The sequence below is a fragment of the Chamaea fasciata genome, unplaced genomic scaffold (genome assembly GCF_029207755.1).
Source record: "Chamaea fasciata isolate MVZ Bird 193981 ecotype frontalis unplaced genomic scaffold, bChaFas1.0.hap1 SCAF_887, whole genome shotgun sequence".
NCBI classification, from domain to species: Eukaryota; Metazoa; Chordata; class Aves; order Passeriformes; family Sylviidae; genus Chamaea; species Chamaea fasciata.
This window is the reverse complement of record NW_027094972.1, coordinates 1-24,153: the sequence shown is the minus strand read 5'-3', so window position 1 is coordinate 24,153 and position 24,153 is coordinate 1. Positions and strand designations below refer to the sequence as shown.

The 24,153-nt window shown below is 63.7% G+C and overlaps 1 protein-coding gene across 1 annotated transcript; it reads right to left on the bottom strand.

The window, feature by feature from the left end:
- Nucleotides 1–4,560: 4,560 nt before the first annotated feature.
- Nucleotides 4,561–17,234, bottom strand: PPP5C (protein phosphatase 5 catalytic subunit). The gene is made up of 13 exons (XM_066209361.1): nucleotides 17,109–17,234; nucleotides 14,425–14,666; nucleotides 11,629–11,776; nucleotides 10,023–10,144; nucleotides 9,865–9,930; nucleotides 9,641–9,739; nucleotides 9,435–9,540; nucleotides 8,649–8,791; nucleotides 7,237–7,324; nucleotides 7,082–7,122; nucleotides 6,155–6,333; nucleotides 5,730–5,811; nucleotides 4,561–4,630 (listed from the first exon to the last, which is right to left on the bottom strand). Exons 1-13 carry the CDS (start codon nucleotides 17,224–17,226, stop codon nucleotides 4,568–4,570), a joined length of 1,497 nt encoding a protein of 498 aa, XP_066065458.1. The 5' UTR covers nucleotides 17,227–17,234; the 3' UTR covers nucleotides 4,561–4,567.
- Between the last annotated feature and the right edge of the window lie 6,919 nt (nucleotides 17,235–24,153).

Sequence of the window (24,153 nt, the reverse complement as noted above, 5' to 3'; positions counted from 1 at the left end):
TGGGGAGGGGTCCCCGGGAATGCCGATGTGACCCCGATAACGGGGAGGGGTCCCCGGGCTGCGGCGGGGCCGGGCCGGGCCCGAGGGATGCGCAGCCGGGGATGGCGGGGCCGGGACCGGGGCGGGGCCGGGGCTGAAGGACCGGGGGACACCGGGACCGACCCCCCCCGCCCCCCCCCCGGGGGTGGTACCGGCACCGACCCCCCCCCAAATTCCATCGCCCCCCCCTCCCCCCCCCTCCCCAAGCGGTACCTGCGGGTCCGCGGCCGCGGGATGGGCCCGGCGCAGTGCGCGTGCGCGGCCGCCAGGGGGCGGGGGGCGACAGGGGCGGGGCCTGGGCGGGGGGCGGGGCCACGGGGGGCTATGGGGGATATGGGGGATATGGGGGATATGGAGGATATGGGGGATATGGGGGATATAGGGGCTATAGGGGATATAGGGGGATATGGGGGATATAGGGAATATGGGGAATAGGGGGGATATAGGGGGATATGGGGGATATAGGGAATAGGGGGCTATGGGGGATATGGGGTATCGGGGGATATGGGCGGTATATGGGCTATGGGGAGTGAGGGGTGTGGGGGGCTATAGGGGCTATGGGGGCTATAGGGGCTATGGGGGATATAGGGGCTATGGGGGCTATGGGGACTATAGGGGCTATAGGGGATATAGGGGCTATAGGGGCTATGGGGCCTATAGGGGCTATAGGGGATATAGGGGCTATAGGGGCTATGGGGACTATAGGGGCTATAGGGGATATAGAGAATATAGGGGCTATGGGGGGCTATGGGCGCTATAGGGGGTATAGGGGCTATAGGGGCTATAGGGGCTATAGGGGCTATGGGGGATATAAGGGATATAGGGGCTATGAGAACTATAGGGCCTATAGGGGATATAGGGGCTATGGGGGATATAGGGGCTATAGGGGCTATAGGGGGTATAGGGGCTATAGGGGGTATAGGGGCTATGGGGGATATAGGGGCTATAGGGGCTATAGGGGCTATGGGGGCTATAGGGGCTATGAGGACTATAGGGCCTATAGGGGATATAGGGGCTATGGGGGATATAGGGGCTATAGGGGCTATAGGGGGTATGGGGGCTATAGGGGGTATAGGGGCTATGGGGGCTATAGGGGCTATGGGGGATATAGGGGCTATAGGGGCTATAGAGGCTATGGGGGCTATGGGGGGCTATGGGCGCTATAGGGGCTATGGGGGGCTATGGGCCCTATAGGGGCTATAGAGGATATAGGAGCTATGGGTGATATAGAGGCTATAGAGGATATAGGGGCTATGGGGGCTATAGGGGCTATGGGGGCTATAGGGGATATAGGGGAAATAGCTGAGGGGGTTTTGGATCCTTTCAAGGAGATTTGGGATCCTTTCCAGGGAGTTCGGAGCCCTCCGAGGAGATTTGGGATCCTTTCCAAGGGATTTGGGATCCTTTCCAGGGGGCTTGGAACCCTCTGAGAGGGTTTGGGATCCTTTCCAAGGGGTTTCAAATCCCTCCGAGGGGATTTTGGGTCCTTTCGACGGGATTTTGGGTCCTTTCAACGGGATTTTGGAACCTTTCAATGGGATTTTGGCTCCTTTCCATGGGATTTTGGATGCATCCGAGACGCTTCCAGACCCTTCCCCAGGGGATTTTGGATCCACCCTGAGGAGTTTTGGGCCCTTCAGCCCCTCCTGAGGAGGCTTCGGATCTCTCCGAGGGGCTTCGGGCTCTTCCGGGAGGGTTTCGAGCCCCTCCGATGGGACTCACAGCCCTCAGAGTAGGCGGCCACTCCATCCGTGGGGGTTTTGGGCCCATCCAAGTGGATTTTGGGTCCATCCGAGGGGGTTTGGGGTTCTCCTGACGTGGTTTCGGGTTGTTCGGATGCGGTTTTGGGGTCACCCGATGCGAGTTTGGGTCCATCCGAGGAGGTTTCGCGTTATTTCCGAGGGAATTTCGAGCCCTTTCAACGGGATTTCGGGGCATTCCGATGTGATTTTTGGGTCATTCTGATGCGATTTTGGGGTGTTCCGCTGTGATTTTGGGGTGTTCCCATGTGACTTTGGGGTGTTCCGATGCGATTTTGGGGTGTTCCGCTGTGACTTTGGGGTGTTCCGCTGTGATTTTGGGGTGTTCCCATGTGACTTTGGGGTGTCCCGCTGTGATTTTGGGGTGTCCCCATGTGACTTTGGGGTGTTCCGCTGTGATTTTGGGGTGTCCCGATGTGATTTTGGGGTGTCCCGCTGTGATTTTGGGGTGTCCCCATGTGACTTTGGGGTGTTCCGCTGTGATTTTTGGGTGTTTCGATGTGATTTTGGGGTGTCCCGCTGTGATTTTGGGGTGTTCCCATGTGACTTTGGGGTGTCCCGCTGCGATTTTGGGGTGTCCCGCTGTGATTTTGGGGTGTCCCGATGCGATTTTGGGGTGTCCCGCTGTGATTTTGGGATGTCCCCATGTGATTTTGGGGTGTTCCGCTGCGATTTTGGGGTGTCCCGCTGTGATTTTGGGGTGTCCCGATGCGATTTTGGGGTGTTCCGCTGTGATTTTGGGGTGTTTCGATGTGATTTTGGGGTGTCCCGCTGTGATTTTGGGGTGTCCCCATGTGACTTTGGGGTGTCCCGATGTGATTTTGGGGTGTTCCCATGTGATTTTGGGGTGTCCCCATGTGATTTTGGGGTGTCCCGCTGTGATTTTGGGGTGTCCCGATGCGATTTTGGGGTGTCCCGCTGTGATTTTGGGGTGTTCCGCTGTGATTTTGGGGTGTTCCGCTGTGATTTTGGGTTGTCCCGATGTGATTTTGGGGTGTCCCGCTGTGACTTTGGGGTGTCCCGATGTGATTTTGGGGTGTTCCGCTGTGATTTTGGGGTGTCCCCATGTGATTTTGGGGTGTTCCGCTGTGATTTTGGGGTGTCCCGATGTGACTTTGGGGTGTCCCGATGTGATTTTGGGGTGTTCCCATGTGATTTTGGGGTGTCCCCATGTGATTTTGGGGTGTTCCGCTGTGATTTTGGGGTGTTTCGATGTGATTTTGGGGTGTCCCGCTGTGACTTTGGGGTGTTCCGCTGTGATTTTGGGGTGTCCCGATGTGATTTTGGGGTGTTCCGCTGTGATTTTGGGGTGTTCCGCTGTGATTTTGGGGTGTCCCGATGTGATTTTGGGGTCACTCCCAGAGGTTTCGGACCCGTCCGACGCTGGCGGGCGGGGGGGGGCGGGACCAGCGCAGGCGCTCCGCTCTCCCATTGGCTGAGAGGAGTGACTGGCGGCGGCGCTCCGCTCTCCTATTGGCTGAGCGGCTTCAAGAAACTTCTGGAGGTTTCGGGGGGGCTCCAGGGTGGGATTTGGGGCGCTCTGAACTGGGATGGGGGGGGGGGGGAGATTTTGGGATGCCCGGGGGAGGTTTGGGGTGTCCAAGGAGGATTTTGGGGTCCCCGGGGGAGGTTTGGGGTGTCCAATAAGGATTTTGGGGTCCCCGGGGGAGGTTTGGGGTGCCCAGGGTGGGGTTTGGGGTCCCTGGGTGAGATTTTGGGGGTCCCCAAGGAGGATTTTGGGGTCCCCGAGGGAAGTTTGGGGTATCCAGGAAGGATTTTGGGGTCCCCGGGGGACGTTTGGGGCGTTCAAGGAGGATTTTGGGGTCCCTGGGTGAGGTTTTGGGGGTCCCCAAGGAGGATTTTGGGGTCCCCGGGGGAGGTTTGGGGGGTCCCGGGGTGGGGTTTGGGGTCCCTGGGTGAGATTTTGGGGGTCCCCAAGGAGGATTTTGGGGTCGCCGGGGGAGGTTTGGGGTATCCAGGAAGGATTTTGGGGTCCCCGGGGAACGTTTGGGGCATTCAAGGAGGATTTTGGGGTCCCTGGGTGAGGTTTTGGGGGTCCCCAAGGAGGATTTTGGGGTCGCCGGGGTTGGGATTTGGGGGTCCCCAGTGAAATTTTTGGGGTCCCCGCCCTCCATTCCCATCTCCATGGCAACAACAACGAGGGGGGGAGGAGGGGGCGTGGTTTCCATGGCAACCGTCACCCGGGCCCACAGCGCCCCCTACCGGCCCGCGACCCCCCCCGGCGCACAGCGCCCCCCAGCGGCGGCCGGGAAGCGACCCCCCTCCCCTCCCCCCCACGAACGACTTTTAATTAACTTTATTGAACGTGATTAATTAATTACAGAGATGGTAAAACCGCACGGCGGGGGGGGGGGGAGGGGGGAGGGAAGGGAGGAAAGGAGGAGGGGGAGGGGCGGCACGGGACCCTCCCCCTCCCCTCCTCCTCCTATTGCTCGTTTTCTTTTGGGGGGGGGGAGGGGGAGGAGCAGCAGAGGGGACTCCCCCTCCCCCCATTTGCACGACCCCCTCCCCTCCCCCTCCTCCCCCAACCCCCCGGCAGGTGCCGCCCCCAGCCCCCTCCTGCCCCAAACTGGGAGCGACTGGGAGCAAACTGGGGAGGGAAAGGGAATAAATACAATCTTCCAATATATTAAAACCCCCCTGGGGGGTGCAGGGGGTCGAGGGGGTTTGGTTTTTTTTTTTTTTTTTTGGGGGGGGGGGGGAGGTCGGGGTTGGTTTTTGGGGTCGTGGGGACCCCCTCGGGGGGGTCACATCATGCCCAGCTGCAGGAGGGTGTTGGCGTACATCATGGGCTTGACGTTGGGGTGAGGCTGGTGGGGGGCAGGGGGAAAAAAAAAGGGGGTTCAGGGGGGGGTCCACCCACCCCGAATTCCCTACCCGGATTGACCCTGAGACCCCCCCCAAAAAAAAGCTCCTGAGGTCGCCCCATAAAGATGAGACCCCCCAAAAAAACCCCCCAAATAACCCCTGGGGACCCTCCCATAAAGGTGACACCCCCCCCCCCCCCAAAATCCCTCTAAATAACCCCTGGGGACCCCCTCATAAAGGTGAGACCCCCCCCCAAAAAGCCCCCAAATAACTCCTGGGGACCTCCCCCAATAGGATAAGACCCTCCCAAAAAAACCCCCAAACAATTCCTGGGAACCCCCCCCAAAAGGATGAGAGCCCCCCCAAAAAAAAACCCCACAAATAACCCCTGGAGACCCCGTAATAACAGGACCCCCCCCAAATAAGCCTAGGGAGGATTTTGGGGGTCCCTGGGTTGGATTTGGGGGTCTCTGGGTTGGATTTGGGGTCTCTGGGTTGGATTTGGGGGTCCCTGGGTTAGATTTGGGAGTCCCTGGGTTGGATTTGGAGGTCTCTGCGTTGGATTTTGGGGTCCCTGGGTGGGATTTTGGGGTCCCTGAGTGGATTTTGGGGGTCTCTGGGTTGGATTTGGGGGTCCCTGGGTTGGATTTGGAGGTCTCTGGGTTGGATTTTGGGGTCCCTGGGTGGATTTTGGGGTCCCTGGGTGGATTTTGGGGGTCCCTGGGTTGGATTTGGGGGTCTCTGGGTGGGATTTTGGGGTCCCTGGGTGGATTCTGGGAGTCCCTGGGTGGATTTTGGGGTCCCTGGGTTGGATTTGGGGTCCCTGGGTTGGATTTGGGGGTCCCTGGGTGGATTCTGGGAGTCCCTGGGTGGATTTTGGGGTCCCTGGGTGGATTTTGGGGGTCCCTGGGTTGGATTTGGGGTCCCTGGGTGGATTCTGGGAGTCCCTGGGTGGATTTGGGGGTCCCTGGGGTGGATTTGGGGGTCCCTGGGTTGGATTTGGGGGTCCCTGGGTGGATTCTGGGAGTCCCTGGGTGGATTTGGGGGTCCCTGGGTGGATTTTGGGGGTCCCTGGGTTGGATTTGGGGGTCCCAGACTCACCACTGCTGTGAACTGGTGGAAGTCGGGGCGGAGGTCGCTGCCCCGCAGGTGGATGTAGGAGCCCTTGTTGCCCATCTGGTCACTGCAGGGGACATTTGGGGACATTTGGGGACACTTGGGGACGTCAGAGCACAGCCCCTGATGGCCACCGAGGTGGGGGGACAGCCAGGGATGGGACACTTGGGGACACCTGGGGACAGGACTGAGGGGACAACGTGGCTCAGGGGACACTGTGCTTGGGGACACTGCAGGTCAGGGGGACACTGAGGACCAAACCCAGGGGACACCTGGCCCAGCTGTCACACCCGGTGACACGACCAAGGAGCCACCTCAGCTCAGGGGACGCCGCCCCGAGGTGACGCCCGGTGACAAACCCGAGGCCACGCGGCCACGACGTCCCCGCCGTGTCCCCAGTGTCCCCTCACCAGTAGTTGGGGGCGGAGAAGACGGTGACGCAGCGGCCGTCGTGCGCCACCTCGTAGCCCTCGGGCTTCACCTCGTGGCTGCGGATGATCAGCTCCAGGCGGTTCCGCTCCAGGAAGCGCTTGGTGACATCGGGGCCAAACTGGCAGCTGACCCCCCTCTTGCTGACCGACCGGCCGTTCTGGGGACATGGGGGACATCGGGGACATTGGGGACATCGGGGACATTGGGGGCATGGGCGACATTGGGGATATTGGGGACACGGGGACATTGGGGATATTGGGGACACGGGGACATTGGGGGCATTGGGGACATTGGGGACACTGGAGACATCGGGGACATTGGGGACATCGGGGACATTGGGGATATTGGGGACATTGGGGACACGGGGACATTGGGGGCATTGGGGATATTGGGGGCATTGGGGACATTGAGGGCATTGGGGACATTGGGGACATTGGGGGCATGGGTGACATTGGGGACATTGGGGGCATTGAGAGCATTGGGAGCATTGGGGACATTGGGGGCATTGGGGACCTTGGGGACATTGGGGACATTAGGGACATTGGGGGCATCGGGGACATTGGGGACATTGGGGACATCAGGGACATTGGGGGCATCGGGGGCATTGGGGACATTGGGGACATTGGGGACATTGGGGGCATTGAGAGCATTGGGAGCATTGGGGACATTGGGGACATCGGGGACATCGGGGGCATCGGGGACCTTGGGGACATCGGGGACCTTGGGGACATTGGGGACACAGCAGCTGACCCCCCTCTTGCTGACCGACCGCCTGTTCTGGGGACACTGGGAACACACCCAGGGGACATTTTCAAGCCCTGGGGACACCTTGGGGACATCCCCCGGCCCTGGGGACACCTTGGGGTCACCTTGGGGACATCCCCAGGGGGGAGGTCACAGCTCACCTGGGGCTGGGGGTCAGACCAGAGCAGGTCACACATCGGCCCTGGGGGGGGGGGGACACAGGGGGTGTCACAGCTCAGCCCCTGGCTGGGGACACGCTGGGGACACCCTGGGGACACGTTGGGGACATCCCAAGGGGGAATTGTCCCTGTCCCACCTGAGTCCGGCGGCTGCCGGTTCCGCTCGATCTTGCGGATGTCATCGAGGGTCACCCCGTCCTCGCTGAAGAGCCCCCCGTGCATGATCTGGGGACAGGGACACGTGCTGGGGACACGGCGGGGACAGTGGGGACAACAGGGACACGGGGGGACGACAGGGACAACAGGGACACAGAGGGGACAACAGGGACAGGGGGACACGTGCTGGGGACACGGGGGGACAGCAGGGACACAGAGGGGACAACAGGGACAGCAGGGACAGGGGGACAGCAGGGACAGGGGGGACAATGGCCCGTCCTGACACTGAGGGGGTGACAAGGGACCCCCCCCCCCCGCAAGAGCCTGGGGAGGGAAGGAACCCCCCCCAGCTTGTGACAGGGACACCCCGACGACCCCAAAGGGGACTGGGACACCCCAAACCCTCCCAGGGACACCCCAAACCCATGGGGACAGGGACCCCCCAATGGGGACAGGGACACCCCAAACCCAAAGGGACAGGGACACCCCAAACCCTCCCAGGGACACCCCAATGGGGACAGGGACACCCCAGTGGGGACAGGGACCCCCCCCAAACCCCAAAGGGACAGGGACCCCCCAAACCCTCCCAGGGACACCCCAATGGGGACAGGGACCCCCCAATGGGGACAGGGACACCCCAAACCCCAAAGGGACAGGGACCCCCCCCAAACCCTCCCAGGGACACCCCAATGGGGACAGGGACACCCCAAAATCTCCCAGGGACCCCCCAGCGGGGACAGGGACCCCCCCAATGGGGGACAGGGACCCCCCAAACTCTCCCAGGGACCCCCCAGCAGGGACAGGGACCCCCCCAATGGGGACAGGGACCCCCCCAATGGGGACAGGGACCCCCCAAACTCTCCCAGGGACCCCCCAGCGGGGACAGGGACCCCCCCCAGTGGGGACAGGGACCCCCCAAACTCTCCCAGGGACCCCCCAGCGGGGACAGGGACCCCCCCCAATGGGGACAGGGACCCCCCAAACTCTCCCAGGGACCCCCCAGCGGGGACAGGGACCCCCCCAAATGGGGACAGGGACCCCCCAAACTCTCCCAGGGACCCCCCAGCGGGGACAGGGACCCCCCCAATGGGGACAGGGACTCCCCAAACTCTCCCAGGGACCCCCCAGCGGGGACAGGGACCCCCCCAATGGGGACAGGGATGGGGGGCTCAAAGCCCCCCCCCCCCCATTTTCCGGGGGCTGCCAAAAAGGGAGCCATTCAAACCACCGGCGCTGCCAGATACTGATCCACCAAATAGAGACCCATTCCCGTCAACGCCAGCTGCGAGATAGTGAGCCAGCCCCGGCTGCCAAATCCAGATCCACGGGGGCCAACGGGCGCTGCCAGATAGTGACCCCGGCGGGTGGCGATGTCCCCGCGGTGTCCCCTCACCAGCACTTTGCCGTTGATGCACTGCGCCAGCGGCAGCCACTCGAAGACCTCGCTGAAGAGGGCGAACATCTGCGCCGTGTACTTGGCCTTGACCTCGCCCTCGAAGCCGTAGATCTGGTTCATGTTGTCCGTCTCGTGGTTCCCTGCGGGGACACGGGGACGCTGACACGGCCTGGGGACACTGACGGGGCCTGGGGACGACTGCCACCCCTGGGGACACTGATGGGGACTGGGGACACTGACAGGGGACTCCCCCAGAGCCCGGGCTGGGACAGTCCCAAGGATATGGGTATGGGGGACATGGGACAATGACCCCAGGAGGGACAGGGGACAAGGAGCAAGGGTTGGGGACAAGGGCTGTGGCCCTGTGACACAGGACAGGGCCCTGCGCCCTGCCGGGGACACGGGACAGAGGGGACACCACGCCAGGATGTGGCACCACGACAGGGACATCCCCAATGGGACAGGGACGCCCCCAACCCCAAGGGACGGGGATGCCACCAACCCCAACGGGGGACAGCGATGTCCCCAACTGGACAGCAATGTCCCCAACCCCAAGAGGACACAGATGCCACCCACCCCAAGGGGACAGGGACGAGCCGGCGACAAAAACTCCTTTACGAGATCGGCCGCAAAGAAATCCACGCCACTCAACGCGCACCGCCAGACAGAGACCCACCGGTGACAACGGGGGACAACGGGGGACATCGGTGGGGACACCCCCCTCCCCAAACCCAGCCCGGGGCGGGGGGTCTCGGGGGTCACCCCCCCAGACTCTGGAATTACCCCGGAGCAGATGGAAGTGGTCGGGGTAGAGCAGCTTGAAACCGAAGAGCGTCAGGATGACCTCGACCGAGAAGGAGCCGCGGTCCACAAAGTCCCCGTTGAAAATCTGTCACCGGCGGGTTGAGGACAACGACCGGCGGCAGCGTCCCCCAGCGTGCCCCGCCCCCGTGTCCCCAAAGAGCCGCGTCCCCTCGGCGCGTGGATACGTAAGGGTTGGCCTCGGAGGGCAGCCCGTTGAGCTCGAAGATGTTGAGCAGGTCGTAGAACTGCCCGTGCGTGTCCCCGCACACCGTCACCTTCTCCGTCTGCGCGGTGGCACCGGTGTCACCCCCAGCTCGGTGTCACCCGGGTGGGGGTCCCGGGATAAATTTTTTTTGGGGGGGGGGGTAGGGGGGATTTTTTTTTTTTTTTTTTTCCCTCCACCACCCACCTCCTTCAACGTGGTTTCCACCAGGGTGGGCAGCTTGGCCAGCACCTCCTTCACCTGCACCAGGATCTGCGGGGTGGGGACATGTGGGGACAATCTGGGGACAGCACGGGGGTTTTGGGTGGGGGGCGGGGGTTTTTTGGGGGGTTTTTTGGGGGTACCTGGTAGGCGCATTTCCTGTGGAGTTTCTTCTGGTCCTTGTACCACTGCATGAGGTCCTTCATGAAGGCCAGCGTCACCTTGCCGTCCTCCAGCTTGGGGCCGCTGTACTCGTCCTCGATGGCTGCGGGGACGGCGTGGGGACAGAGTGGGGACAGGGTGGGGACGGCGTGGGGACAGCGTGGGGACAGAGTGGGGACAGAGTGGGGACAGCGTGGGGACAGCGTGGGGACGGCGTGGGGACAGGGTGGGGACGGCGTGGGGACAGCGTGGGGACAGAGTGGGGACAGAGTGGGGACAGCGTGGGGATGGCGTGGGGACAGAGTGGGGACAGAGCGGGGACAGAGCGGGGACAGAGTGGGGACAGAGTGGGGACAGCGTGGGGACAGCGTGGGGATGGCGTGGGGACAGAGTGGGGACAGAGCGGGGACAGAGCGGGGACAGAGTGGGGACAGCGTGGGGACAGGGTGGGGATGGCGTGGGGACAGAGTGGGGACAGAGTGGGGACAGCGTGGGGACAGAGTGGGGACAGAGTGGGGACAGCGTGGGGATGGCGTGGGGACAGAGTGGGGACAGAGTGGGGACAGCGTGGGGACAGAGTGGGGACAGAGTGGGGACAGCGTGGGGACAGCGTTGGGACAGAGTGGGGACAGCGTGGGGATGGCGTGGGGACAGAGTGGGGACAGAATGGAGACAGAGTGGGGACAGCGTGGGGACAGAGTGGGGACAGAGTGGGGACAGAGTGGGGACAGCGTGGGGACAGAGTGGGGACAGCGTGGGGATGGCGTGGGGACAGAGTGGGGACAGAGTGGGGACAGTGTGGGGACAGAATGGGGACAGAGTGGGGACAGAGTGGGGACAGAATGGAGACAGAGTGGGGACAGTGTGGGGACAGTGTGGGGACGGCGTGGGGACAGAGTGGGGACAGCGTGGGGACAGAGTGGGGACAGCGTGGGGACAGCATGGGGACAGAGTGGGGACAGCGTGGGGATGGCGTGGGGACAGAGTGGGGACAGAGTGGGGACAGTGTGGGGACAGAATGGGGACAGAGTGGGGACAGTGTGGGGACAGGGTGGGGACAGAGTGGGGACAGTGTGGGGACAGTGTGGGGATGGCGTGGGGACAGGGTGGGGACAGAGTGGGGACAGTGTGGGGACAGGGTGGGGACAGAGTGGGGACAGAGTGGGGACAGAGTGGGGACAGTGTGGGGACAGGGTGGGGACAGAGTGGGGACAGCGTGGGGACGGCGTGGGGACAGAGTGGGGACGGCGTGGGGACAGCGTGGGGACAGTGTGGGGACAGCGTGGGGACCCCAGACCCTCCCAGAGACCCTCATGGGGACCTCAGACCCCCTTGGAAACCATCATGGAGACCCCAGCTCCTCCCAGTGACCCCCAGGTGACCCCCCAGCCCCTCCCAGTGACCCCCAGGGACCCCCAGGTGACCCCCAGCCCCTCCCTGTGACCTCCAGGTGAGCCCCCAGCCCCTACCTGTGACCCCCAGTGACCCCCAATGACCCCCCAGCCCCTCGCAGGGACCCCCAGGGAGCCCCAGGTGACCCCCCCGGCCCGTCGCCGCGGCCCCCCCGGGTGCGGGTGGGGGTCTCACTCATGCTCTCGATGTCCAGCGAGTCGACCACGGAGCGCTTGTGCTCGTCGCTGGCGATGGCGCGCTCAAAGGCCTTCTGCTTGACGATGCGGTGACACTCCTGGTACTTGAGCTTGGCGTCCTTGTCGTTGGGCCGCACCTTCACCACCTGCGGGGGCGGCCCGGGGACACGGCCTCAGCTGGGGGACGGCTGGGGACACGGCCACAGGGTGTGGGGACACGGCCACAGGGTGTGGGGACGGCTGGGGACACGGCCACAGGGTGTGGGGACACGGCCACAGGGTGTGGGGACGGCTGGGGACACGGCCACAGGGTGTGGGGACACGGCCACAGGGTGTGGGGACAGCTGGGGACACGGCCACAGGGTGTGGGGACAGCTGGGGACACGGCCACAGGGTGTGGGGACACGGCCACAGGGTGTGGGGACAGCTGGGGACACGGCCACAGGGTGTGGGGACGGCTGGGGACATCCCCTCAGGGTGTGGGGACACCCCAGAGTGGACACACTGACCCCAGGATGGACATGCTGACCCCAGGGAGGACACACTGACCCCAGGGGTGTCCCTAACCCTCCCCTGACCCCAGGGAGCACACACTGACCCCAGGGAAGACACACTGACCCCAGGGTGGACACACTGACCCCAGGGAGGACACACTGACCCCAGGGAGCACACACTGACCCCAGGGAGGACACACTGACCCCAGGGAGGACACACTGACCCCAGGGTGGACACACTGACCCCAGGGAGGACACACTGACCCCAGGGAGCACACACTGACCCCAGGGAGCACACACTGACCCCAGGGAGGACACACTGGCCCCAGGGAGCACACACTGACCCCAGGGTGGACACACTGACCCCAGGGAGGACACACTGACCCCAGGGAGCACACACTGACCCCAAGGTGGACACACTGACCCCAGGGAGGACACACTGACCCCAGGGAGCACACACTGACCCCAGGGAGCACACACTGACCCCAGGGAGGACACACAGGCCCCAGGGAGCACACACTGACCCCAGGGTGGACACACTGACCCCAGGGAGGACACACTGACCCCAGGGAGCACACACTGACCCCAAGGTGGACACACTGACCCCAGGGAGGACACACTGGCCCCAGGGAGCACACACTGACCCCAGGGAGGACACACTGACCCCAGGGAGCACACACTGACCCCAGGGAGCACACACTGACCCCAGGGAGGACACACTGGCCCCAGGGAGCACACACTGACCCCAGGGAGGACACACTGACCCCAGGGAGCACACACTGACCCCAGGGAGCACACACTGACCCCAGGGTGGACACACTGACCCCAGGGAAGACACACTGACCCCAGGGAGGACACACTGACCCCAGGGAGCACACACTGACCCCAGGGAGGACACACTGACCCCAGGGAGCACACACTGACCCCAGGGAGCACACACTGACCCCAGGGTGGACACACTGACCCCAGGGAAGACACACTGACCCCAGGGAGGACACACTGACCCCAGGGAGCACACACTGACCCCAAGGTGGACACACTGACCTCAGGGAGCACACACTGACCCCAGGGAGCACACACTGACCCCAGGGTGGACACACTGACCCCAGGGAGGACACACTGACCCCAGGGAGCACACACTGACCCCAAGGTGGACACACTGACCTCAGGGAGCACACACTGACCCCAGGGAGCACACACTGACCCCAGGGAGGACACACTGACCCCAGGGAGCACACACTGACCCCAAGGTGGACACACTGACCCCAGGGAGGACACACTGGCCCCAGGGAGCACACACTGACCCCAGGGAGGACACACTGACCCCAGGGAGCACACACTGACCCCAGGGAGCACACACTGACCCCAGGGAGGACACACTGGCCCCAGGGAGCACACACTGACCCCAGGGAGGACACACTGACCCCAGGGAGCACACACTGACCCCAGGGAGCACACACTGACCCCAGGGTGGACACACTGACCCCAGGGAAGACACACTGACCCCAGGGAGGACACACTGACCCCAGGGAGCACACACTGACCCCAGGGAGGACACACTGACCCCAGGGAGCACACACTGACCCCAGGGAGCACACACTGACCCCAGGGTGGACACACTGACCCCAGGGAAGACACACTGACCCCAGGGAGGACACACTGACCCCAGGGAGCACACACTGACCCCAAGGTGGACACACTGACCTCAGGGAGCACACACTGACCCCAGGGAGCACACACTGACCCCAGGGTGGACACACTGACCCCAGGGAAGACACACTGACCCCAGGGAGGACACACTGACCCCAGGGAGCACACACTGACCCCAAGGTGGACACACTGACCTCAGGGAGCACACACTGACCCCAGGGAGCACACACTGACCCCAGGGAGGACACACTGACCCCAGGGAGCACACACTGACCCCAAGGTGGACACACTGACCTCAGGGAGCACACACTGACCCCAGGGAGCACACACTGACCCCAGGGAGCACACACTGACCCCAGGGGTGTCCCTAACCCTCCCCTGACCCCAGGGAGCACACACTGACCCCAGGGAGCACACGCTGACCCCAGGGGTGTCCCTAACCCTCCCCTGACCCCAGGGAGCACACGCTGACCCCAGGGAGCACACGCTGACCCCAGGGGTGTCCCTAACCCTCCCCTGACCCCAGGGAGCACACGCTGACCCCAGGGAGCACACGCTGACCCCAGGGGTGTCCCTAACCCTCCCCTGACCCCAGGGAGCACACGCTGACCCCCGAGACATCCCCTCCCCTGCCCTCGCCGCGCTCTCACCGTCTCGTAGTCGCGCAGGGCGGCCTTGAACTTGCCCAGGGCCATGTTGCTGGCCGCCCTGCGGTAGTAGCCCTTGACGTACTTGGCGTCGAGCTGCACGGCGCGCGTGGCGTCGGCCAGGGCGTAGCCGTAGCACTCGGTGCGCAGGTAGGCCAGGCTGCGGTTGCCATAGTAGATGGCGTTGCCGGGGTTCAGCTCGATGGCGCTGCTGTAGAACTTGACCGCGTTCTCGTAGTCCTTCCCTGGGGCGCGGGGAGGGAGATTTGGGGGGGCGGGGGCTAAAGGATTGGGGTGGGTGGAGCCCAAGGGTCGGGGGGGGGCCGGACTCTGAAGATTGGGAGTGAGCGGATACCGCGAGGGGCTGGATCCCAAGGACCAGAAATGACCAGACCCCAAAGGTGAGGAGTGGCCAGACCCCAAAGGTCAGGAGTGACCAGAACCCAAAGGTCAGGAGTGGCCAGACCCCAAAGGTCAGGAGTGACCAGAACCCAAAGGTCAGGAGTGGCCAGACCCCAAAGGTCAGGAGTGGCCAGACCCCAAAGGTGAGGAATGGCCAGACCCCAAAGGTCAGGAGTGACCAGACCCCAAAGGTCAGGAATGGCCAGACCCCAAAGGTCAGGAGTGACCAGAACCCAAAGGTCAGGAGTGGCCAGACCCCAAAGGTCAGGAGTGGCCAGACCCCAAAGGTCAGGAGTGGCCAGACCCCAAGGGTCAAAAGTGACCAGATCCCAAAGGTCAGGAGTGGCCAGATCCCAAGGGTCAGGAGTGACCAGAGACCAAAGGTCAGGAGTGGCCAGAACCCCAAAGGTCAGGAGTGGCCAGACCCCAAAGGTCAGGAGTGACCCCCTCCCATAGATCCCAATCTGGCAGCGCCCACTGTCCCCTATACATCCCAATCTGGCAGCGCCCACTGTCCCCTATAGATCCCAGTGTGGCAGCCCCCACTGTCCCCTACAGATCCCAGTCTGGCAGCCCTCAGTGTCCCCTATAGATCCCAATCTGGCAGCCCCCACTGTCCCCTATATATCCCAGTCTGGCAGCCCTCAGTGTCTCCTATAGATCCCAGTCTGGCAGCCCCCCCTGTCCCCTATAGATCCCAATCTGGCAGCCCCCACTGTCCCCTACAGATCCCAGTCTGGCAGCCCTCAGTGTCCCCTATAGATCCCAATCTGGCAGCCCCCACTGTCCCCTACAGATCCCAGTCTGGCAGCCCTCAGTGTCCCCTATAGATCCCAATCTGGCAGCCCCCACTGTCCCCTATAGATCCCAATCTGGCAGCCCCCACTGTCCCCTATAGATCCCAATCTGGCAGCCCCCCCTGTCCCCTATAGATCCCAATCTGGCAGCCCCCCCTGTCCCCTATAGATCCCAGTCTGGCAGCCCTCACTGTCCCCTACAGATCACAATCTGGCAGCCCCCCCTGTCCCCTATAGATCCCAATCTGGCAGCCCCCCCTGTCCCCTATAGATCCCAATCTGGCAGGGCCCACTGTCCCCTATAGATCCCAATCTGGCAGCCCCCACTGTCCCCTATAGATCCCAATCTGGCAGCCCCCACTGTCCCCTATAGATCCCAATCTGGCAGCCCCCCCTGTCCCCTATAGATCCCAATCTGGCAGCCCCCCCTGTCCCCTATAGATCCCAGTCTGGCAGCCCTCACTGTCCCCTATAGATCCCAATCTGGCAGCCCCCCCTGTCCCCTATAGATCCCAATCTGGCAGCCCCCCCTGTCCCCTATAGATCCCAATCTGGCAGGGCCCACTGTCCCCTATAGATCCCAATCTGGCAGCCCCCACTGTCCCCTATAGATCCCAATCTGGCAGCCCCCACTGTCCCCTATAGATCCCAATCTGGCAGCCCCCACTGTCCCCTATAGATCCCAATCTGGCAGCCCCCACTGTCCCCTATAGATCCCAATCTGGCAGCGCCCACTGTCCCCTATAGATCCCAATCTGGCAGCCCCTACTGTCCCCTATATATCCCAGTCTGGCAGCCCCCCCTGTCCCCTATAGATCCCAATCTGGCAGCCCCCCCTGTCCCCTATAGATCCCAATCTGGCAGCCCCCACTGTCCCCTATAGATCCCAATCTGGCAGCCCCCCCTGTCCCCTATAGATCCCAATCTGGCAGCCCCCCCTGTCCCCTATAGATCCCAATCTGGCAGTCCCCACTGTCCCCTATAGATCCCAATCTGGCAGCCCCCCCTGTCCCCTATAGATCCCAATCTGGCAGCCCCCCCTGTCCCCTATAGATCCCAATCTGGCAGCCCCCCCTGTCCCCTATAGATCCCAATCTGGCAGCCCCCCTGTCCCCTATAGATCCCAATCTGGCAGCCCCCCCTGTCCCCTATAGATCCCTATCTGGCAGCCCCCATTGCCCTCCACGGATCCCGATCTGGCAGCCCCGTTACCGGCTACAGCTCACCATCTGGCAGCCTCCATTACCCCGAATGGATCCCAATCTGGCAGCCCCGTTACCTCCCGTTACCCGCCGTCGCTCACAATTTGGCAGCCCCCATTACCCCCCGTGGCTCACTATCTGGCAGCCCCGTTACCCCGCACTGCCCTCAGCGGCTCCCTATCTGGCAGCCCTCATTACCCCTCGTGGCTCCCTATCTGGCAGCCCCCGTTCCCCGCCGTTCCCCGCCGCGACTCCGTCCCCGGCGGCCCCCGGTCCCCGCCGGTACCTTTGAAGAACTCGTTGGCGCGGGCCTTGAGCTCCTCGGCCCGTTCGAGCTCGGCGGGGCTCGGGGGCCGCCCGGGGCCGGCTCCGCCGCCGCTCCCCGCCCGCTCTCCCTCCGCCATGGCCGGGCCGCAAAGCGCCGCCGCCGCCGCCGGGCGCGACCGCCAAGCGCCGCTGTCGCAAAGCCGAGGTGGGAGGGGGGGAGCGGTGTCGTAAACGGGGGGCGGGGGAGCCAGCGGGGGTGGTCGTGTCCCCGAGTGTCCCCGAGTGTCCCCAGGTGTCCCCGAGTGTCCCCGGGTGTCCCCTGGGTGTCCCCTGGATGTCCCCGAGTGTCCCCCGAGTGTCCCCGAGTGTCCCCAGGTGTCCCCTGGATGTCCCCACGTGTCCCCGGGTGTCCCCTGGGTGTCCCCTGGATGTCCCCGAGTGTCCCCCGAGTGTCCCCCGAGTGTCCCCGAGTGTCCCCACGTGTCCCCACGTGTCCCCCGAGTGTCCCCAGGTGTCCTCGAGTGTCCCCAGGTGTCCCTAGGTGTCACCGGGTGTCCCCAAGGGTCCCCGAGTGTCCCCAAGTGTCCCCGGGTGTCCCCGAGTGTCCCCGAGTGTCCCCGGGTGTCCCCGAGTGTCCCCAGGTGTCACCAGGTGTCCCCGAGTGTCCCCAAGTGTCCCCAGGTGTCCCCAGGTGTCCCCAGGTGTCCCCAAGTGTCCCCGAGTGTCCCCAAGTGTCCCCGAATGTCCCCCGGTGCCCCCAGGGCCCTGCCTTGTGACCCCCGTGTCCGCCAAAACGTCCCCAATATCCCCCCAATGTCCCCATCACCCTCTGCGTCCCCAAAATGTCCCCAAAGTGTCCCCACAGTGTCCCCCCAGTGTCCCCAAAGTGTCCCCACAGTGTCCCCCCAGTGTCCCCCCAGTGTTCCCACAGTGTCCCCAAAATGTCCCCAAAGTGTCCCCAGAGTGTCCTCCCCACAGTGTCCCCAAAGTGTCCCCAAAATGTCCCCCCAGTGTCCCTAAAGTGTCCCCACAGTGTCCCCAAAGTGTCCCCAAAGTGTCCCCACAGTGTCCCCACAGTGTCCCCAAAGTGTCCCCAAAATGTCCCCCCAGTGTCCCCAAAGTGTCCCCCCAGTGTCCCCACAGTGTCCCCAAAGTGTCCTCACAGTGTCCCCACAGTGTCCCCACAGTGCCCCCAAAGTGTCCCCAGAGTGTCCTCCCCACAGTGTCCCCACAGTGTCCCCACAGTGTCCCCAAAGTGTCCCCAAAATGTCCCCCCAGTGTCCCCAAAGTGTCCCCCCAGTGTCCCCACAGTGTCCCCAAAGTGCCCCCAAAGTGTCCCCAAAATGTCCCCCCCAGTGTCCCCAATGTCCCCCCAGTGTCCCCTCAGTGTCCCCAAAGTGTCCCCAGAGTGTCCTCCCCACAGTGTCCCCACAGTGTCCCCCCAGTGTCCCCCCAGTGTCCCCCCAGTGTCCCCAAAGTGTCCCCAGAGTGTCCTCCCCACAGTGTCCCCGCAGTGTCCCCAAAGTGTCCCCAACGTCCCCCCCAATGACATCCGGACCCGCGGTGGCTTCAGAGCGGGTTTATGCGGGGTGGGGACAGCGCGGGGGGGGGAGGGGGGGGGGGGCGGGGGTCGGTGACACCGCGGTGGCTCCGGGTGACACCCCCGGGGTGGGGGAGGGGTCGTACAGGGGAAAACCCCCCCCCCCAAAAAAAAAAGCAGCGGGGTGGGGGGAGGGGAAGGGGAGGGGGTGTGCGTGTGGGTCCAGCGGCTCGGGGGGAGGGGGGGGCGGGGGAGGAGATTTGGGGGGATTTTGGGGGGGTTGGGGGGGTCTCAGGGGGTGACGGGAGGGTTTTTGGGGGGCTCCAGGGGGGGTCTCAAGGGGATCTCGGGGGTCCTGGGGGAATTTGGGGGGGCTCGGGGGGGCTTTTGGGGGGGATTTGGGGAGGGGTGGTCCCGGATTTGGGGGGAGGGGAGGGAGGGGACACAAAGCCCCGCCCCCCCAAAAGGGGCGTTTCCAGCCCAAGCACCAAATTTTGGGGGTGGGACCCCCCCAAAGCAACCAAATTCGGGGGTGGGACCCCCCAAAAAACCCAATTTTGGGAACTGGGACCCCCCAAAGCACCAAATTTGGGGGTGGGACCCCCCCAAAGAAACCCCAATTTTGGGGATTGGGACCCCCCAAAGCACCAAATTTGGGGGTGGGACCCCCAAAAAACCCCAATTTTGGGAATTGGGACCCCCCTAAAGCACCAAATTTGAGGGGGTGGGACCCCCCCAAAGCACCAAATTTGGGGGTGGGACCCCCCCAAAAAAACCCAATTTTGGGGACTGGGACCCCCCAAAGCACCAAATTTGGGGGTGGGACCCCCCCAAAAAACCCCAATTTTGGGGATTGGGACCCCCCAAAGCACCAAATTCGGGGGTGGGGACCCCCCAAAAAAACCCAATTTTGGGGACTGGGACCCCCCCAAAGCACCAAATTTGAGGGGGTGGGACCCCACAAAGCACCAAATTCGGGGGGTGGGACCCCCCAAGAAACCCAATTTTGGGGGTGGGACCCCCCCAAAGCACCAAATTTTGGGGGGGGGACAGGCCCGAGGTAGGACGGGGGGGGTCCCCAAAAGTTGGAATTTGGGGGGATGGGGGGAGGTCCCTGAGGGGAGGGATGAGGGCGGGGTTGGGATAAATTTGGGGGTCCCCAGAGTTGGGGGGGGGGGGGGCACCCCAAATTTTTTTGGGGGGGGGGGGTCAGGTCATGGCTTTCGGTGCAGCCCCCCCCCCCAAAAAAAAAAAAAAAAGCGAAATTTTTTTTCGGGGGGGTGTTTCCCCAAATTTTGGGGTCCCAAAGCGAGGTGAAGGGTGGGGGGGTGGGGGGAATCGTTGCTGGTTTTTTTTGGGGGGGGGTCCCCTCCCCCCCCATCCTCAGTTGCTCTCCAGAGTTTGGGGGGCTCCCCCCGGCAGGGTCAGACCATCCAGCAGCACTGGGGGGGGGGGGGGGGGAGGAGGATAGGAAAAAAAATTATTGGGGTGTCTCCCCCCGCCCCCCCAACCTTTGGGGTTCCCCAAGTCCCCCCACCCCTCCCAAAATTGGCGTCTCGTTAATTCCCCCCCACCCAATTTTAGGGTGACCCCAACCCCTCCCCCCACCCAAATTTGGGGCTCCCCCCAAGTTCACCCCCCACCCACCCCAATTTTGGGATCCCCCCCTTTTGGCGTGTCCCCCCCTCCCCTATTTTTGGGGTGTTCCCCCTCCCCCTTCCGTTTTTGGGGGTGTCCCCCCACTGTTTTGGGGGTCTCCCCCTATTTTGGGGTGTCCTCCCCATTTTTGGGATGTTCCCTCCCCATTTTTGGGGTCCCCCCGCCCATTTTGGGGTGGCACCTCCCCGTTTTTGGGGTCTACCCTCCATTTTTAGGGTGTTCCCGCCGTTTTTGGGGTCCCCCTCCCCATTTTTGGGGTCCTCCCGCCCATTTTTGGGGGTGTCCCCCCATTTTTAGGGTGTTCCCCCCCGTTTTTGGGGTCCCCCTCCCCATTTTTGGGGTCCCCCCGCCCATTTTCGGGGGTGTCCCCCCCCGTTTTTGGGGTCTCCCCCCCGTTTTTGGGGTGTCCCCCCCGTTTTTGGGGGTGTCCCCCCTCTCTCACCCAGGGGCTGCTCCTGCCCCAGTCCTGGGGGGGGGGTCCCCACTCAGCAGCAGCCCCTGAAGGGGGGGGACACGGGTGGGGGGGTGACAAAGGGGGACAGGAAACGCTGCCACCCCTCCCCCCCCACGGTGTGTCACCTCCCCAGTGTCCCCTGACCACGCCCAGTGTCCCCCAGTGTCCCCCAGTGTCCCCCCAGTGTCCCCCAACTCCTCCCAGTGTCCCCCAGTGTCCCTCTGACCCCCTCCCAGTGTCCCCCAGTGTCCCCCCAGTGTCCCCCAGTGTCTCCCAACTCCTCCCAGTGTCCCCCCAGTGTCCCTCTGACCCCTCCCAGTGTCCCCCAGTGTCCCCCAGTGTCTCCCAGTGTCCCCCGATGTCCCCACCCCTGTCCCCCCCATGTCCCCCTCAGTATCCCCTTGATGACCCCGCCCTGTCCCCCCCGGTGTCCCTACCATGTCCCCTCGTGTCCCCCTGACCCCTCCCAGTGTCCCCACAGTGTCCCCCCATGTCCCCCACCCTGTCCCCCCTGTGTCCCTGCTCTGTTCCCCCCATGTCCCCCCCAAGTGCCCCCCGATGTCCCCCCATGTCCCCTGATGTCCCCCCAAGTGCCCCCGATGTCCCCCCATGTCCCCCGTGTCCCCCCCCGATGTCCCCCCGTGCTCTCACCCCGTGTCCCCTGATGTCCTCACGATGTCCCCCTGTGTCCCCCCCATGTCCCCCCCCGTTGTCCCCCCCGTGTCTCCCCGTGTCCCCCGATGTCCCCCGTGTCCCCCGATGTCCCCTGATGTCCCCACGATGTCCCCCTGTGTCCCCCCGTGTCCCCCCGATGTCCCCCGTGTCCCCCGATGTCCCCTGATGTCCCCATGATGTCCCCCTGTGTCCCCCGATGTCCCCCGTGTCTCCCCGTGTCCCCCCATGTCCCCCGTGTCCCCCGATGTCCCTCATGTCCCCGATGTCCCCCCATGTCCCCCGTGTCCCCCGATGTCCCTCGTGTCCCCGATGTCCCCCCATGTCCCCCGTGTCCCCCCATGTCCCCTGATGTCCCCCCATGTCCCCCGTGTCCCCCGATGTCCCCCGTGTCCCCCCATGTCCCCACGATGTCCCCCCATGTCCCCCGTGTCCCCCGTACCAGTCCCAGGGGGGGCAGCACGTGTGGGTCCAGCTCGGGCCCGTTTCAGGGGCGCCCCGGGTTCCTCCGGGCTCGGCTCCCGCGGCCTGGGGAGCGCATCAGGCCACGCCCACACCCACCAAACCACGCCCATAACCCCTAGCCACACCCTGAGCCAACACCCACCACACCCTCCCACCTTCCAGCCGCGCCCTTTTCAAGCCACGCCCCCACATCACCAAAAATAGGCCCCGCCCCTTCAGAGCCATGCCCCACCTAAAAAGCCACACCCGTAACCACACCCTCTCAGGACACGCCCAACAAGTCACGCCCATTAGTCACACCCAATAAAACCAAGGCCCCTTTTAACCACACCCACCCAACCACACCCCTCATTAATTCAGCCAGGCCCCGCCTACCTCTTCCTAGCAGGGCGTGGCCGAGAGCCGTGGCCGAGGACGGGGTCGCTTCCCCAGCGCGGGAGGGCGTGGCCAGGCCGGGCGGGGGCGGGGCCTCGTCCCGGGAAGCTGCGAGCACGGGGCCTGGGGGGCGGGGCCTCGGCCTTGAGGGCGGGGCCTGTGTTGCGCAGGCCACGCCCTCTCTCTGCGGCTCGGCCCCGCCCAGCTGGAAGTCGCCGTCCATGGGGATGTAGGGGGCCAGCATGGCCAGGTCCAGCGGCGACGTCTGCGGGGACATCGGGGGACATCGGGGGACATTGGGGACATTGGGGACATGGGAGACATTGGGGATATCGGGGAACATGGGGACATTGGGACATTTGGGGACATTGGGGACATCAGGGACATTTGGCAATATTGGGGACATTTGGGGACATTTGGCAACATTGGGGACATTGGGGACATCGGGGACATTTGGAGACATTGGGGACATCGGGGACATTGGGGACATCGGGGACATTCGGGGACATTGGGGACATTGGGAACATTTGGGGACATTGGGGACATTGGGGGCATTGGGGGACATTGGGGACATCGGGGACATTTGGGGACATCGGGGGACATTGGGGGAACATCGGGGACATTGGAGACATTGGGGACATCGGGGACATCGGGGACATCAGGGACATTGGAGACATTGGGGACATTTGGGGACATCAGGGACATTTGGGGACATCGGGGACATTGGAGACATTGGGGACATTGGAGACATTGGGGGACATCAGGGACATCGGGGACATTGGGGACATTTGGGGACATTGGGGACATCGGGGACATCGGGGGCATCGGGGACATTGGGGGCATCGGGGACATTTGGGGACATCAGGGACATTTGGGGACATCGGGGACATTGGAGACATTGGGGACATTGGGGACATTGGGGACATTGGGGACATTCGGGGACATTGGGGACATTTGGGGACATTTGGGGACACTGGGGACATTCGGGGTGTCCCCAAGGCCCGGGGGCAGTTTCGGGGCGGGGTCTGGGGTCCCCATGTGTTTCTGGGACGGGATTTGGGGTCGGGGATTGGGGTCTCCCCCCATTGATGGCGGTTGGGGTCTCCGCCCATTTACGGGGTCAGGATTTGGGGTGGGGGTCCCCCCCCTCACCTGCAGGGCCGTGCCGGGGCCGCGGCTCCCCCCAAAAATCTTCTGCACCTGCAGCATCAGTTTGTCCCCGGGGGGCTTGGGGGAGGGGGGGGGCACAGACATGGACCCCCGGAGCCCCCCCAGACCCCAAAAACCCCCCCAGAGACCCCCCCAAAAAACCCCTCAGACCCCAAATATCCCCCCCAAGCAATCCCAAGACCCCCCAGAAACCCCCAAATCCACCCCCAAGCCAATCCCAAGACCCCCCAGAAACCCCCAAATCCACGCCCAGACCCCCAAAAATCCTCCCGGGACCCCCCCCCGAGCCCCCAAAGACCCCAAAAAACCCCTCAAACCCCAAATATCCCCCCCAAGCAATCCCAAGACCCCCCAGAAACCCCCCCAGAAACCCCCAAATCCACCCCCAGACCCCCAAAAATCCTCTCGGGACCCCCCCCCAGAGCCCCCAAAGACCCCCAAAAAACCCCTCAGACCCCAAATATCCCCCCAAGCAATCCCAAGACCCCCCAGAAACCCCCAAATCCACCCCCAGACCCCCCAAAAATCCTCCCGGGACCCCCCCAGAGCCCCCAAAGACCCTCAAAAAACCCCTCAGACCCCAAATATCCCCCCCAAGCAAACCCAAGACCCCCCAGAACCCCCCCAGAAACCCCCAAATCCACCCCTAGACCCCCAAAAATCCTCTCGGGACGCCCCCCAGAGCCCCCAAAGACCCTCAAAAAACCCCTCAGACCTCAAATATCCCCC

Coding starts and splice junctions, on each gene's coding strand:
- PPP5C (XM_066209361.1), bottom strand. CDS start 17,226: ATGGCGGAGGGAGAGCGGGCGGGGAGCGGCGGCGGAGCCGGCCCCGGG. Junction 9,541..9,640: donor CCTCCGAGGCCAACCCTTAC/GTATCCACGCGC, acceptor CGCCGGTGACAG/ATTTTCAACGGGGACTTTGT. Junction 7,325..8,648: donor GCATCAACGGCAAAGTGCTG/GTGAGGGGACAC, acceptor CCCTGTCCCCAG/ATCATGCACGGGGGGCTCTT.